This window comes from Bombyx mori, chromosome 1 (assembly GCF_030269925.1).
Source record: "Bombyx mori chromosome 1, ASM3026992v2".
NCBI classification, from domain to species: Eukaryota; Metazoa; Arthropoda; class Insecta; order Lepidoptera; family Bombycidae; genus Bombyx; species Bombyx mori.
Window position 1 is genome coordinate 11056519 of NC_085107.1, and position 18034 is coordinate 11074552.

Consider the following 18034-nt stretch of genomic DNA (forward strand, 5'->3'; position numbering starts at 1 on the left):
GTAGACCTATTCTTATAATTTTCATTGACATTTGTTAAATTAAGAATTTCGTTGAGAAAATTAATTAAATCAAGCTCCATCTATCGAGGGTCGCTACTTGAAGGTGATTTCTCGGGAGGGTTGCCAGGATCAGTATTCTGAAATCCGGTTGAGCAAGTTTTAAATTACAAATTTCGTTTTCTGAATATGTTCTTTACTGTATTGAAGACGTAACAGGGATTTTCAGTTGTCTAGATATGCGATATAATTTTAGAATCGCACTGAATTATATCTAGTAAATTTTTTTTATAAAAATTTTATATGGGTAAACGATCACATGATATTAACTAGTTACCAAACTTTGTGGACGCCACGCGAATGTTACTACCCACCTCGAGCTGTTATAGTCGCTATTCAAGTAGAATAACGGCTATCCTATTCTTTAGGCCGGAACGCATTATTCCTTCACAGCAGAAACAGACGGGGCGGTGACACCGAACACGCGCGAGCTAACAGGAAGTTCTAATGCCTACCAAAAATAACCATTTTCTGAAATAGCTAAGGAAAGTTTCACGTACGTGCCGACGACTGAACAGAGTTAACAACTCAAGATATTAAATCTTTGAATAAAGCTTTGGTCTGGATAAATTTATAAAAAACAATCGACAGCAGGAAAACAAACAGAGTATATAACTCAAGGTAATTAGAGTATTCTATGATGCCGCCCACTATCTGTAGCTTAGCGGCTGATATCGATATAACAAATCAGATTGGCTAGGATATATTCATAATCAGTTGTAGAAAAGCCAAGACATTGATATCCTAGTCGCTTCGATCAACAATAGTAACTAGATAAAGGGATACGTACAAAATTAAAGCAAAAACTGTCCGCGTGAATATATACTTATATAGCTACATTCGTTTACTAACAAACGGAGAAAAAAGTTTTGAAACATTTTTACTTTCAAACTAATAACAACTATGGCACCTAGTAATAAAGTCACAAATCTCCAAAACATTATCTAATACTTACGATCATTCGTCACATAAAACGAGCAAAGCAATAAATTACTCCTGTCACTTACCAATAAAAAGACATATTTTAAACAACTTTTAATGTTAAATCAATCTTAAGAAGCAACAAATAAAGTCACTTTTCCCTTAATTGCTCTGAGAACTAACATCGTTTTGCTTTATTTATTTTTGCTTCTTGAAATGCCGATTTCTATTTACTACAGGAGGTAAGGGAGTCGCGCTTAACACTAAAATAATTTATTAATGAATTAAAGTAAAAGTTTAGTTGTTTACTTTTTATGTTTTGGAAATGTATGTTTGTTAGTATCTATACATTACTTATTATTTTATTAGCGTTACGTTTTTGTGTAATATATATTTTTAAGTTTTCGCGACCAGTGCACATAATAAAACAACGTTTAAACGGTTTCAAGCGTGGTATTTTTATTACAATGTTTCGGCCACATTTCAGTAGCCGTGAGCACGGAAGGCAAAGATGTCCAGTGTCAATAAGCGGAGTTCTTAGCTGGCTTATAAAAGTCATCTCTTGTTTCTCTGGCGACAAACGAGATCCATTCTGCACACGTGATTGCTAGGAAAGCTAAAATAAAAATGGAAAGCTAAGTATCTAATGAGAGTCCAACAAACAGACACAAAAGCAGCATTAACCAATTTTAACCAACTAATTTTGAAGTGCTGCTAACAAATTTTAAAAAATTATTACAACACAAATCTACTCCATGCATTTACTGTTCTGTTAAGCAAAAGTTTGTCCATGTGTTGGCCGAGCCTTGGCCAACATTTGTAGCGGTGGTTAAAAATCGGTAATTTTGTTCAAAATTTAATATTATTTATAAGTTTAAAGCTTACAATATAGTTTATACTTCATGTACTTACCGAAAGTAAGATACTCCGGCCGTTAAATTGCTTTTTCGGGCCTTATTTTTGCAACTTTTGAATACACACTGCGGTATTGTGAGACGGGTTGACATTGGCTGTGTTTGAAGTGAACTAAACAAAATAAGAGCTCACATTTCAAGTGCGCTGTTATTTGACGAGACGGATTTTATGCACCGACCCGAAATCTAGTTACTATTGTTGATCGAAGCCTAGTCGAGATAAAACAGAATTTCTTATGAACCGCTACAACCCTGGCAACTCTATCTCGGATATTAGAAAATAATAAGATTACTTTTGTGTTCTTTGTGATTGAAGTGGTTTGATAATCAAGTTTTATTTAATACAAGCGGCATACTCCGGCTCCGCTCGGGTCTTAATTTCAACGATATGTATTTGACATTGTTTTATTTTTTTAAATAAAAGAACGCTTAAAGCGGCTTAACTATAATTGTAGTTAGACATATGCTGTCGGGACACTTTTTTAAATAATAATGTGTTCTACAACGTAATTTATTTTATACTATCATCAATCGTTTTCGCAGGGCACGCGATGTAAAGAATATTTGAAGTAATTTTTTACACCTTGGGTTACAGTATTGGAGTTTTAGTGAAAGATAAAGCCTATGTCACTCGGGAATAGAGTACCTTCCAAACAGTGAAAGAATTTTTCAAATCGGTTCAGTAGTTTTGGAGCCTATTCAATACAAGCAAACAAACAAATCTTTCCTCTTTATAATATTAGTAGAGATATAGATTCAAGACAGGGTTCGTAGTTTATTCGATGTAGGAGTAATGAAGAAACAGGATATTTTCTTAGGATATTTTCAATCGCTATAGCTAATTATTAACACAGAAAATATTAAATATGGTTTATTTAGAAAATCGTTACGAGTTATGATTCATATTTATTGTTCAAAAACCGAAGGATAATGTTCACAAATAAAATACCACTTTACACTTGCTTACATTTATTTCATTCATAATCATAACGGTCAAATCATACAAATTTTATTATGATACATGATAATAAAAAGCACATTCTTAAAATAAATATATATTTATATATATTCTTAGAATAATAGTAGTAACAACACCTGTGTATAATGTGTAATGTAGTTTAAGAATATTTCAAGAAAACGTTTCTAGATATGGTCCAATGTTTTATACGTAAAAATGTATTATATAACAGGTATAAGTTGTTCAGAACACGCAAGGCACGAGGTTTCGGAGGAAGTGATATTACGTTAATAGTGTAAATTTAATATTATAATATACATCCATAAATTTCAAAAAATATGTGTACTTATAAGTAGGTACGTTATAAAGACATTATGGTTTGCTATTATAAATATTTCGTTGAATTAGTTAATATCAGTGTTACGACTGAGAGCTATTAATTAGGCACGTGTTGACATGATCTTTCGACTCTGATAAAAACAAAGAAATTGGAAATTCTTAAACTAAAAATTTCCATCAGTCTTACTAGGTAATATTAATTTCGATGCCTCCAATGAACACTACGCTAACTCCAAATTTGTAGATTTACAGGAGGAGCGTTTAAACGAAAAAAAGTTAATAAAATCTTTATTATTGCAGATATATTTATGTTTTTTTTGTGTAACTAGCTGATTTACTCTTGCTTCGAACCCCATCAATAATGATTAATTGTAATACTTTTAAAATAGTTAAGCGATTTGCGTGAAAAACGAAAATTTCAAAATTTTGAGTTAGAGTAGTGTTCATTGGAGCCATCGATTTGATACGGATAAACTATGAAAATTAATGTAATAGGATTTCTCTGGAATGCCAGCCAATAAGTTTATAGTGTTTTTTTAAGCTCACTAATATGTAGAGCGCCTTTTGACTTTACTGCCTTAATTTGAATACGAGTATGACACTAATAATAATACGATAGTTTTGTCAGCACAAGTCAATATTATTTTCTTTACTTTCTTGAACGGCGTATCATAAGTAAGCGTGGATCAAATGAGGTAAAAATTAATTAATACTCTTTCCTTAGCGTCAAAACAACAATTAACGCTTAAACTTTTAGTTAAGATTGTAAACTAGTTACCTAAATTTAACAGTTATATGATAGTGATTGATTTTTATAGAATTGTAATATTTTTTTATTGTATGTAGTATTGATAACTGAGAAAGCAATGGCATCGTATAATTAATCACAGTGTATCAATGAAAAGTTCGAACAGTTCTTGCGCAGATTAAATTTTATAAACGTGTTCGTCTTTTTAGTTTCATAATACGTTTCTTTCATTTTTTTAAAGACGTAATATTAATGAATATTTTCTTAATGATTATACTAAGATTCCAACGTGCTTCTATAAAATTCAGATTATAAGTTAATAAGGGAAGTCGGAATTGGGCGCAGGCTTCTAACAAGAACAATATTTAAGAAAATCTTTCAGACGATTTACTTATTGTGATTCTAATCTAACACCAAAAATACTTAAAATTGCTCGTTTACTTTTTATTTTTTAATAGTTTTCTTAATTTTTAAAACACCAAATTACTAATTATGTGAATTCTAAAAACGTTTATCTATTAAAAAACATTTAATAAAGCTAGCTACACTAAATACTGCACAAATACGTACCACAAAACGCGAATTTAATTGTACTTTTATTTATTGTAATACATATTTTACTATGGTTTGATTTCGTTGCTATTAAAAGAACTAGGTTTTTCTTTTGTTGATATTTTGAAATTAAACTGAGGTGATTATTTCAAAAATGTTTTTATAAGACGAAAGAAAGAAACATTCAGGACAGGAAATTATAATTAAATCTTTTGATTTTAGCTGTCCCCAATCTTTTAAACTTCAACTGTATTCAATCGATATATCGACCTCATGTCTGAATGTGGGTGGCAGCATTCGCGTTGTAATGTCTACGAATTCCGATAGCTACATTAACAATTAATAGAACCGAAGATTAATAAAACCGTCGGAGTCTTAATTGTTCATAGATTAAGGTTGTTTAATGCGAATTTAATTAGTTTTTAAAAGTGTACAATGATATCAGCCCCTTCTAATTAAAAGATGAAATTCGGTTTAAGCCATAACCGTGAGACATGTTTTTGTGGGCTCACACACAAATACCTATATGTTCATGTAATACAATTGTTGTTTGAACATCAATAACTGATTACAAAAAATCAGTAATAGGCTGATTGCTAACAAAATGTTTTTTTTTACAATCAGGGCATGCACCAGCTAAGCTTTTTTACATTACGCATACTTACCACTGATTACATTTTTTAATTACAAATCTAAGATACACATACAATTTTTAAACAACAATTTAAATAAAGCAAAGCACTATTATAATTGGCAAACGAAACGTAAAGGAACATTTATTCGTCTAAAAACTACATACGCATCGACTAAATTAATAAGATATTTTTTTAATTAAATTTCAATTCAAGAATTTTTTTTTATTGATTTTTTACGTAAGCATTGTCACTACGACCGGTGACTGTGAAATAGTAAAATCCAAAGATGAACGGTTTGTAGACATGACGAAAATAACCTTAATACAAAAAAAATGCTAAACAACTACATACAAATCACAATTAATTTGAGCTTCAAATTGAAAAAAAAAGCGATTCCCCGTTCGTTTGAGTTAGCTTACAATTGTTTTTATATATATTATAATATGTGCGTTTTTAATTTTTATAATTACTACATAAATTACACAAATAAAATAATTTATGTGGAGTTCTTTGACTGTTCATATAATAATATAAATAGTTTTAAATTTTGAAATATCCGTGTCTAATATATTTTTGTTCAAACGAAAACATACGTTTACGAAGAATACTGTCTTAAGTATTGTTTTATGAATTTTACACCCGGAACTTCGGCTCCAATTATTAGGGCAAATTTTGGTGCCGTTCGATATATCTCCTTCCCGGTGAAGGTCAAGGGGCGACCTGAGGGGGTCGAGACCGCGCGGCCCGCTACCAGCACGCTGTCAGGGAGAAATATCTTTCAAGATCAAAAGAGCAACTGATTGGCGGTGCATCGCGCCCCGACCCGGCAGGCTGGTTCCGGTCCAGCGGGGTATTCCGGGACACCAGCGGCACCGTCTGAGCGGCCCGACGGGCTACCGTACCGAGACGGCGGTCGTTTCAGAACCTTCGATTCACCTCGAAGGCTCCGTCGGCCGGGCCTTCTTGGGGTGAGCTGCGCCGTCTGGTTGTAGTGTTGACCGCGATATCCCCCTTACATCATCCGGGTTCTGACCTCGGAGGGGATCGGACGCTTGAGCGAAGAGTGCAGGGGAATCGTTTAGTGGGTAGGATGCTAAAATATCCATGGATCCGCAGTTCGCAGTTGCGGACCAATCCCACATACCCCGCGCGCCCTAAGGGCGCGGAGACCTTGCAGAAAGTTGGAATCAGCCAGAATAACCTGACGATTATGGGCACTGGAATATTTTTATAAAGACCAGCATCATATTATGTCGGTCTTGTGCCGAATACGTCTAGTCTCCGCAAAAAATTTGATGCTAACTATCTGAACAAGAATAGGTTCTTTTGTTTATTGAATTACAAAAACGAATACATATTTGTATTTGTCGGTTATCCGTTCGTCTTCTTTGACGAAAGTTTTTAACTACATACATAAATAAATAGTTTAAGAAAAATGTGATGTCATCGAGTGATAAAAATAGTGTATAAAACTAATGTATCGTTATCAAAATTTATAGAAATTCATAATAAAATTGTAATTAGCGATTCTTGTGATGTATCGTCTATTATTGTTAAGAATTAAAACTAAGTGAACATTTTTAAAAACTTCTGTGATATGAGTGTACATGAAGCTATTTAGAAAATATAATCAGGTACATTAATATAATACGTAATATTGCAGTTTATTAAGTTAATTAGTATTAAAGTAGTATTAAAAAAATGCATTTCTGTACACGATAAAACAAAACATTGCAAACTGTTCAAAATTCAATTAAAATTGTGACTAACATTTTATGTAACAAAATTGTTTCGTAAATGTCATCACTTGTCAAATAGCTTTGACAAGTGTCACCCTCTTCGACAATCGCAGTGCTATGTCAGTTTGATAAGCCCTTTTAAACGCCACAAGTCTAGGTAATATTAAATTTGCAGGGTACAAATTGAATGATTGAAATTCATTTAACACGAGCCATAAATACAATTAAAGGGCTTGTGGATTCTTACATCATTCTACTAGGACTACACAAGTATAGTGCTTGTTATGTAGAAAATAAAAGTGACGTTAGGCTAAAATCCACATTTGACAGTTGTCAAAATATTTAATTGTCATTGTATACTTATTTAACTATGGTAACAACAATGTTAAGTATTCCCAAGTTGATTTTATCCTTTAATTTAAACAAGAAACATATACTTTTTTCTTTAAATCGTATATTCCCAAAATCACCCGCCAATCTTGATAATACAGCTTTAGGTAGGCTTGCAGAAAGAAAAAAAATAAACGAAAATCCATCGTAATGTAATCTAAATGCGCGCTTTGTATTCATTATTTTTTTGGTAATTGTAAATAAAGAAATGAATTAACTATATTAAAAAAAAAACATATAATAAAAAAAATTGACTTAGTTCGATCAGAGATATAGAAGTTTGTTTAAAATTACCATTACGTTGGAGATAGCGTAACATAATCACCATCATCAAAATAGCCGTTTAAAAAAAGCAAAGGTCACTTTCATTTTCAACATAAAATCAGTACATTACCGTGTGGACAAACAAAATTGTTTGTAATTATTCACTAAAACACATTAAAAGAACTTTCATTTTACACTAACCCTGCAAACAAATAGTCATTATACTGAAACAGTTGATCTAGTAATTATTTAATTAAAAAAATAATATAAATATTGTATAGGAATGTTTTACAAATATTGTGATGATTTTATACGGTGGAAAATGTGACTAAGCGACAATAATTGCTTTGTACATAAATAATAGGTAATAACCATATTCGATGCGGAAAAAAAATATATTTCTAGGTCTATTAAAATCATTTCAATCCTACAGCTACTAGCTAGATTCTACTACAGCTAGATTCGTTAAATCGTTCAGCTAAATTCGTTAATTCGGTAGGCAGCGGCTTGGCTCTGCCCCTGGCATTGCTGAAGTCCATGGGCGACGGTAACCACTCACCATCAGGTGGGCCGTACGCCCGTCTGCCTACAAAGGCAATAAAAAAAATAAAAATTGTTTTTAGGTATTTCAACTTTAAATTCACGCATTATCGCTTAGTCACGTTTGCCTTTCAAGCGTCGAATATTATAATGGACGGGTGTCAAGTTTTACACATGTCAAGAAAAAAATGTTCAGCATACGTCACGCCTTTATGACGATCAATAAAATGTTGTTAATTATACTGTTTTTGTATTAATCATTTTGAAAATTACCTCCACATTTATACATTGAATCAATATAGTTATTTATAATATTTCTTGGCATCTACGTAACGACACAATGCAATAAGTAACTGACAAAATAAAAATACTGACTGTGATTAATAAAAATAAAATAAAAAATAATAATTGTGAAATAAATTAAATTTGTGCTAAAATATTAATGATAAAGGGAATCTTAATTATTAAAGTAAAATCATTTAGTTTACGTTTATATAAAACATTATCAAGTGACTTTAAAATCGAAAAAAATATATACAAAAAGTTGTCTATGCCTTTTGCTCATAAAAAAAGTCTATTATAGAAATAGTTAAACAATAAAATTGCATAAAAATACCAATTTAGTCAAGATATAATGAAAATAAGTACATAGAAAAAAATGTATAAAAGAGAGAATAAAATAATTCAAAAATTTGGTCAGATTTATAACATAAACAAACTCAATAACTAATTTTATTTTTTAACTAATTTCGTAAAATCACGACTTTCCGTCGTTTTGTAGCTAATCGAGAGGTAACAGTCTCACCATGAAAGCCATATATATATTTTATGACGTGTTTCCGTTTAATCACAGATAAATTAAACTATTGCAAAAAAGGATTCAAATCAGACTTTTACTAAAATAAAACGCATCAAAGATACTTCACCGAGATAAAGCACGTATCTAAAAATAAATGCCACTTAAAGTATGATTAGTATTTTCGTTGTACAAAACATAAAAGGGTTTTTTACTAAAAACTCCCGAAGCGTTCGTCTAACGTTGGACTAACATAACGAAAAACCCGTCTCAAGCTTAAAGATTGCGTGAAGGAACAGCAATAGCACAGCTGAAGTATCTTTGTATCGGCTAAAAATTAAAACTAAAAATATCTACATACAAAAAAAAATATAATATAGTACGTGCCATAGTCAAACGCGCTCCGAATGAAGTTAATTGTAAAATATCGAGCAGATAAACCCTAAAATGACCCCTAAAAGCATTCAGCTAATATAAAAATAAATTCATCAACTAATTTCGTGTTACACATTAAATACAGAAAACAAAAGATTAATAATAAATAAAACATAATATCGTCTCTTCGCATTCAAAGTGTACAATTTCCTAAAATATTCGAAATTGAGTTAATAAGCGGAATCATTTAGTATCACCAGTATTTTTCTCATAAATACTTTCAAAAGCGTAGTTTATTTTTTTATTTTTTTAGTTTACCTATATTTTGACTATTATTAACAAAATTAATACATATTATAATTTTATGTTACTTTAGAAGATAGATAAATGTAACTGTTAAAAAATAAATGTTGCAAAGGTGATTAATATTAAAAATATCACATGTTAAACCTTTAAAACACTCTCATGTAAAATTAGTAAGTTTTGAGATTATAGTTTTAATGCGAGAAGACGATATGTATATTATAATATACTAGCAACCCGCCCTCGCTTCGCTTCGGAAACTGTAATTTATTATTGATTTCTCCACTATTTAATGGATGTTATTATGCATATAAGCCTTCCTCTTCAATCACTCTATCTATTAAAAAAAACCGCATCAAAATCCGTTGCGTAGTTTTAGATTTAAGCATACATAGGGACAGAGAAAGCGACTTTGTTTTATACTATGTAGTGAAGATTCTTTATTGAATGATAAAATTATCAAGTATTTAGACTAACTAATTTGTGACGCATTAGAATATTGCACGTACTATAATTATTAAATTGTTAAAAACAATAACGTTTAATGACTTAAATGAGCTAGGTTCCGTGATGCTTCCGCGTCCTGTCTCGTTATATTGAAGGCCTCCGTCTTCAGGAAATCCACAGTTTTGTATGGAGTTTCGGAGTCCGATCTAGACTTACCATGTATTATGCCCGTCCTCTTGCGCAGCATTTCATGGGACTAATTAGAATATCAAAACGTTTCGAGAAATCAGAACAAGAGTGGCATGTAAAGCGATTATACTATTACAATATAAAAAAAACACACACACGTATAGCCCGTGAAGTCGTCGTGGCCTAAAGGATAAGACGTCCGGTGCATTCGTATGTAGCGATGCACCGGTGTTCGAATCCCGCCTGCGGGTACCAATTTTTCTAATGAAATACGTACTTAACAAATGCTCACGCTCGACTTCGACGGTGAAGGAATAACATCGTGTAATATAAATCGAACCCGCAAAATTATAATTTGCGTAATTACTGGTGTTAGGACCTCTTGTGAGTCCGCACGGGTAGGTGCCACCACCCTGCCTATATACTATGCATTTCGGTTTGAATGATGGGGCAGCCGTTGTAACTGACTATACTGAGACCTTAGAATTCATATCTCAAGGTGGGTGGCGGCATTTACGTTGTAGATGTCTATGGGCTCCGGTAACCACTAAACAACAGGTGGGCTGTGAGCTCGTCCACCCATCTATGCTTCGCTTCGTGGCAGAAACAGACAGGACCACTAGATACCGTTCTCCGGTTGAAATCTTGGTCGTCACGTATCACGACATCGATGAAAGTTTTGAAAACATAACATTTTATCTGTTATAAAGAAAATCTTTAATAGAAATAATGGGTAACTTAAAATTATCAATTATAGAAATTCAACTTCAAGATTTTATTTATCACATTTTAGGCTTTCCTTTTTTATTATTATTTACATTTTGAAGATAAACTACATATTTAAAAGAAAAAGAAAAAGGAAGAAAATTGTACTAACTGTTTTGTCTCTTACGTACCTATTTATGTATAGATGATTTACTAAGTTTATTTAATAAATAATGTTAGTACACTTACACCTTTGGCGTCAGGCTTGGCGGCCTGGAGATCGAGGTCCAAGTACTGCAACACGTCAGAACGAGGCTTGGCCGGCTGGTAAATTTGCAAATGCGGCTGAAAAGTTATATTAAAAGGTAAAAAAAATCTAACATTAAAATGACAGTAAAGTAAAAGAAACATTTATGTCAGAAAAACGTGAATCAATAAAAATGTTTTCTCTATGTTGTTTATTCATCAATTTATTTCAATATAATTAAATTATCATTGACCACTACAAAACTAATGTGTTTCATAATTATCTTATCAGAACATATTATATTTTAGCTGGACCCCTTGCGTTGCTGAGGTCCATGAGCGACGACAAGCATTCATCATCAGGTACCGTACGCTCGAATCTTATTTTTCCTACCTAAGCTGATACCCTTAAGAGGCTATTTTAGCGTAACCTTAATTAGTAGGTGAGCTCAAGGGGGTCAAACCTGACGACGTTGCTAACACGAACCCTAGCGAGAGCCGTGCTTCGCAGAATCTACCACCGGATTGGAAACGCGACCCACTGAGAAGATCCGGCGAGAAACTCAGTGGGCTATGTCTGTGGGTTAATTTATTCGTCGAGCCCTTCGTCGCAAGCGACGAGTTCGATGAAAACGATGACCGGTGTTTGAGGTACCTAAAAGCACCGTTAGTGGATCGGGAGGATCCGAAATGACGTGTTTGGGGCGATGTCGACTGTTTTCCATTCTGTCCGCAGGATCGAGAATGTAATTACCGGCGGCCACGATGAGAGGGTTCTAGTGTCGTACCGCTTTATCGAAGTGGTCGAATCTAAAAAAATCTAATCTGGCACTATGATACATTGTGAATTGTAAATATTATTTTATATAACAACACAAAGGTTAAATATATTTCATTACAATGGAATAAGCGTACCGGATTGACTTTTAATGTTGTCCTTTTTTAAAGATACTCCCAAAAAAGTTTTTGTAATTCTTCTATTGTTATGTAATCGGTACGAAAAATTTTAAAGCAATTAATTTACCTGTCCACTAATATGACTTATCTGGCTCATGTTATGACTCGAAGGACGCGGCTTCAGGTTGCGATCTACGGCTGGCGGCATATTCGGCATTGTTGGCATGTTGCAGTACTGCAGTGACTGGGGAATAGTAGAAAGATCACCATAAAATTGTGTCGTAAATTATTATTTGCATTGGTAACACTGTTAATTGTTCTGATTTGTTCTTATAGACAACGGTCGGAGATTAAAGATATACATGTTATGGACTTTTTGGCGGGAATGCGAGGAATGAAGTTGTATGATTTGTTTTATTTTGTCTATTTGATGTTTCTTCAGGTATAAATGTGTAATAACGGTGGTTTATTAACTGTTTAATATCTGTGAAAGTGCACAAATGTGGGAAAATGAAACAAAGCCGCTGAACGTAACTTCTCGGGATCCTCCAAAAAGTCCACTGAAAAAGTCTCAATAAATGACCACCATTTTACTGAGATTATATTTCATCCCAGATCATCTCACCTCATTTCATTTCGTTTTCATTTTATTTCATGCCATGTTTCTTATATCATGTTTCAGCATTTCGTTTCGTAATATCATTTTTCATATAAAAAAGTTTTCATTCACATTAAAATAAGACTTGACCTAAAGGTCTTAGTTAACAGGTCATAAAATCCCTTAAAAAAATACATGTTACGTAGTGTGACCTGTGACCAGAAGATGAGTGTTTAGGATAAGTTATGTTCGTAAAGAAATTATATATCTTGGTGGACGTAATATGTGCAGAGGTAAGGATTTATGAGTTTTTAATGCGAATAACTAAAGGTAGTTCGATACCGAAGTACGTGACAAAGAAAGTAGCTGCTAAACACAAGCTTATAAAACATTAATAATATGTAACCCCTGTAATTAATTTAACAAATCTGAAAGTATAACTGGTTCTTTGAAGGGGAAGGTCAGTATTGCGACGAGGTTCTTTGATCGTGGACTATGACGTCACCGAGCCAGATATAATTGACGTTCAGTACACAATGTAATTTGGAATTGACGTCAGTGCTGTGCTTTGATTGGAGCATGTTTGTAGTGCTGTTAGCGGTTGTTTCACATAACGATGTGTCACAGTGAGAAAATGAATATTTCTGTCTTTAGCTAAACCGATTACATTGTTTCATATCTTCGATATTACGACTTTGTGTTCTTTTATATTTAAATTTCTTTACATCATTGACTGTATCAATGCAGGTATAGAGGATAGGTGAACAAAAAAGGTTTTGTTGTTTTAATAGCGTTTTTGAAGTGAAAACTTTTTTAGTATCATTCGAAAGTCGATGAAACGAAAAAGCGACAGTAAAAAGAGACAGACACATAAATTCATAAGATTTAACACGTGAGAAAATGAGATGGGAAGTATTAAACAGTGTTTCTTATTTCGCGGTTCTCTTTGTGTTCTTTTTCGTACCTAATATTCGTACTCAATACATTCTGAATCTATCTATGCAATATATACGAATAAAATGTAAAATAATTATTAAACTTTTTATCACTATGATCACTAATAAAACCTACAATTATCCTTTTCTCAAAATTTAACATTCGTCTCATTATCTTAAAGCTAATGTTTTTTTCTTTTTTTTATTGCATGGCAGCATAAGGCCCACCTGATGGTGAGCGGTTCCTATGGCTCTTGGACATCTATCTGTAATGCCAGAGGCACAGCCAAGCCGCTGTTTATCCACATGAATGAAAAACGGTATAAATATATCCTTGTACAGCAACAATACCTAAAAACCAATGTCTTACAATTTGTCCCGAAGCGTATTCGTCTTCTTCGTCATTGAAACGAACGTGCGGGTTCTGATTGGATTTCTTCGGTGACGTAGGGGCGCCACTCTGCGACGACCGTCTCGGAATGCGCAACCAAGGATGTCCCTGCCCTTGGGACTGAGGCTGCAATATAATAACAGCCTACTCTCGATTATTCTAACATCTGGCAGCGATTACGGATTCCGGAGCATAAACGAAAAAAAAAAAAAAAAACTACTCTTTGGGACTTTCCTTGGTGGCAAATTATGTTTATTGTATTTAATGTGGGGTATTTATCTAGACATTATTATTCATTTATTAGATACATTGTTGATTGTACTGATGCAATTTTTGGAATGTTTTTTCTAGTTTTTGTAAGTAAATTTTGCTTGTAAATTTAAGAAACGACAGCAAGAGCAATAAGCAATTTCAATTTTAATATTCAATGTTAAGGAAAATAAAATTTAACTTACTAATTTCATACCGATTGTTTGTTTTCTTTCTAAACGGAGAAATTAAATCTTTTGAATACTGGCATGAGCGACGTTATTAATCAACACACAATCCTCAAATAATACGAAGTAATAATTTCGATGGCATAAACCATTTGGTATTCAAAAGATTCCTAATACAGTTCGTTTACTGGTGGTAGGATCTCTTGTGAGTCCGCGCGGGTAGGTACCGCCACCCTGCCTATTTCTGCCGTGAAGTAGTAATGCGTTTCGGTTTGAAGGGTGGGGCAGCCGTTGTAACCACTTGAGACCTTAGAACTTATATCTCAAGGCGGGTGGCGCATTACGTTGTAGATGTCAGTGGGCTCCAGTAACCACTTAACACCAGGTGGGTGGTGAGCTCGTCCACCCACCTAAGCAATAAATAAAATAAAAACTTACGAAAGTCCATTACCCACTACAGGTTGCACATATGATAGTAGACAAACAAAATAAAATAGTTAAGATGTACTTAACAGGTACCATCTCCCTGCCGATTTTTGTCCCAAAGTAATGACTAGGTTTCTGTTTGAAGGGTTGAGACAGACAGTAACACTATAGAATCGAGTGTTCGACTTGTCTGTTGGTGGGTGGCAGGATCCAGTTTGTGCTGTCTATGAGTTCCTAATACTTTAACATCAATTGGGTCGTTCACCCTAGATTAGGGTTAGGAAAAGACACATGGTTATATATAAATAGCCATGTGTCTTTTCAAGATTATTTGATTCTCAAAACAAACAAATTAAAAATTTCATTCTCCTGCTCTTCTCCCAGTCACCTGGGGTCGGTGCAACATATTTTCTTCTACCATACTTCTCTATCATACCATTTCTTCGCTCACATATCGTCTTTCACGAAGAAGAAAAAAGAAATAAAAAAATAATAATATATATATTATATAAATTCATTTGGTACGATGAAAGGCAGTCGATCAAATATAATTATGTGATTTTACTTAATTAAACACTAATTTATTAAAGAGAGTTAGTAGTTAATTCAAGAAATATAATAGTTTTCTTTCATTAGAAGTAGCTATTTTTTCACAACATCATTTTTAATATGTTAGTTGCACTTGTTTGCTACAATTGTCAATTTCTCGTTTTTGTTTTATCAGACCATCTATCTATCGTAATAAAACAAAATATGCAATGTTTGGAGACAACCATATAAATTCAAATAAAAGTTTAGACAAGTCATTTCCATACTCGATGCTTATTCGAATGAACAGACAACAAGTGCAATACAAAGTACTTTCTTAAGCATTTTCCTGGTATCCACACAAATATGTTGTAATTTTATAATAGAATTAGGCGTGCTCCGTGGTTTCACACGGGACGAAGAGTTGATATGTCACTATCAACCCATACATTATCAGTCGATTTGCTGACCCGATGGTAAAATGTCGAATTAGCGAAAATACTATCCTATTTATTTCAGCAGGTATATCCGGCATTAAATTATCCTGTTTTTAATCCGGGTTGTAAAGTATCTCTGTAAAGATTTTCACTCAAATCTGTTTAGCTGCTCTTGCGTCATCCAAACATACATACTTTCGCATTCATAATACCACCAAATATATATATACATGTATATGTATTTACCGAAACGCTTTCAACGGTCAATTCGACTGGTTCGGATATCTTCTGAGCGATGAGCACCTCTCGGTTGAACATTTCGCGGTTCATAGTTAGTGTTTTCGGTGGACGAGGCGGCACCGGTGGTCCTGCAAACAGATAAACAAACAACTTCTGAAACTACGTTCTTACCATTGTCAGATCACACGCAAATCATTCACGTCTCCACAAAACTTCGATAAAGCGGCACGACACGTGAACCCTCTCATCGTGGCCGCTGGTACCTACATTCCCGATCCTGCGCACATAATGAAAAGCAGTCGATGTCGCCCCAAACACGTCATTTCGGATCCTCCTGATCCACTAACGGTGCTTTTAGGTACCTCAAGCACCGGTCATCGTTCTCGTCGAACTCGTCGCTTGCGACGAAGGGCTCGACGAGTAAATTAACCCTCAGACACAGCCCCCTGAGTTTCACGTCGGATCTTCTCAGTGGGTCGCGTTTCCGATCCGGTGGTAGATTCTCCGAAGCACGGCTCTTGCTAGGGTTCGTGTTAGCAACGTCATCAAGTTTGAGCCCCGTGAGCTCACCTACTAGTTAAGGTTACGCTGAAATAGCCTCTCCAGGCTCTCAGCTAGGTAGGACCAAAAAAAATCTCCACATAATATTGTTCCATTACTGTTTGTTATTGGAATACCATTATTCCAATAACAAACAGTAATGTAATATTCCAATAACAAACAATAACTCAAATAATGACATCAATAGATATCATTTTTATTTTTTATTTCATAATCTTAATAGCAATTCATTTATGATGGCTGCCTCTTCTTTCAGGACTGAACGCAATACTGCTTCGCTGCAGTAAAATGCTGGACGGTGGTGCCTATCCGTGCAGGCTCACAATTCGCCCTACAATCAGTAATTTAGCAAAATAAATACTGCGGTTAAATTGCGATATTATTCCTTCATCGTGGAAGCTATTCTTTAAAAAAACCCGTGTCAGGTACGTATTCCCTTAAATATACTGTGACTTGCCTAATGCTTTAAATCCCATGAATGCTTGACTGTAACAGGTGACGGGTGACGTCAATCGATTCATAAATTAAGCAAAAAGTTTAAGAGTAAATTTTTGTTTAGCATCAAAAGGAAACCTAATGACTCAATAGAGAGATAATAATTTCAAATTTAATTTGCGACAAAGAAAGAGCGATTTATTAATTAACCAATTGAAACCCAATAATGTAAGAAATAAGCCCCTATTGAACACGAAAATAAAATTTTCCAAGCCAAAATTCTTATCAAGACCAGATACAATGGGCTCTGCACGAATTGTTTTTAACGTCACTCTCATAAGGTACTTAATTATTTTATGATTAAGATACATAATGAAAACAAACGATCAAGTCACAGAAACATCGGTGAAAGTAAACAAAGTTTCCCCGAGATTCAAGAAAAGCTCAAGATTTGCCGCACATGAAAACATTTAGAGGGTCAGTAGTCCCTCTCAAAACGGCACACAGAGATAATTTATGAATAATAGTCTGGCGTCCAATTTCCTCCAATTTGCCTGTTAATTTTACCATGTATTATAGAACTTCGGAGATCATATAATATATTTTGGTATCATAATTAAAAGTGTGCTAAAATTAGGAAAACAAAGGACCACCACCTAACCTAATCCTTTTTCTCAGTGGGTCGCGCTTCCGATCCGGTGGTAGATTCTGCGAAGCACGGCTCTTGCTAGGGTTCGTGTTAGCAACGTCGTCAGGTTTGAACCCCGTGAGCTCACCTACTACTTAAGGTTACGCTGAAATAGCCTCTAAAGGCTATCAGCACAGGTAGAAAAATGTATATACTTTTTTGCTTCCGTGGTATGTCTCAACATACGACCATGATGTGTCTTCTAATAATGAACTGTTGAATAGAATCTGTGGTATTTTTGTTCAATTAGTTGGATTCTTTGTTTCCAACGTATGGCCATGTCCCTTAAGACTATTTCCTTCCAAAGTTGTTCCGTTTCTGTAGACGGTCGATTCTCTTGCCA

General features: G+C 33.9%; 1 protein-coding gene and 1 long non-coding RNA gene across 5 annotated transcripts in view; one reads left to right on the plus strand and one right to left on the minus strand.

Annotated features, from left to right (window-relative positions):
* Positions 1 to 2844: 2844 nt before the first annotated feature.
* The window catches only part of LOC101746155 (uncharacterized), a 40504-nt gene continuing 25314 nt past the window's right edge, over positions 2845 to 18034 (minus strand). For 2 of the 4 annotated variants that reach the window (XM_012693640.4, XM_062669336.1), the window contains 5 exons: positions 16014 to 16135; positions 13919 to 14083; positions 12143 to 12259; positions 11122 to 11217; positions 2845 to 10234 (listed from right to left, as the gene is read on the minus strand). In XM_012693640.4, the coding sequence (XP_012549094.1) occupies positions 10073 to 10234; positions 11122 to 11217; positions 12143 to 12259; positions 13919 to 14083; positions 16014 to 16135 (662 nt within the window). In that variant the 3' untranslated portion in view covers positions 2845 to 10072. The remainder of the gene's footprint in view (positions 10235 to 11121; positions 11218 to 12142; positions 12260 to 13918; positions 14084 to 16013; positions 16136 to 18034) is intronic. The other 2 variants (XM_004929931.5, XM_038013015.2) reach the window with 2 other exon arrangements.
* On the plus strand, positions 12787 to 17064 carry LOC134199141 (uncharacterized). The gene is made up of 2 exons (XR_009973494.1): positions 12787 to 12906; positions 16825 to 17064. It is a non-coding gene; the product is annotated as an uncharacterized LOC134199141 (long non-coding RNA).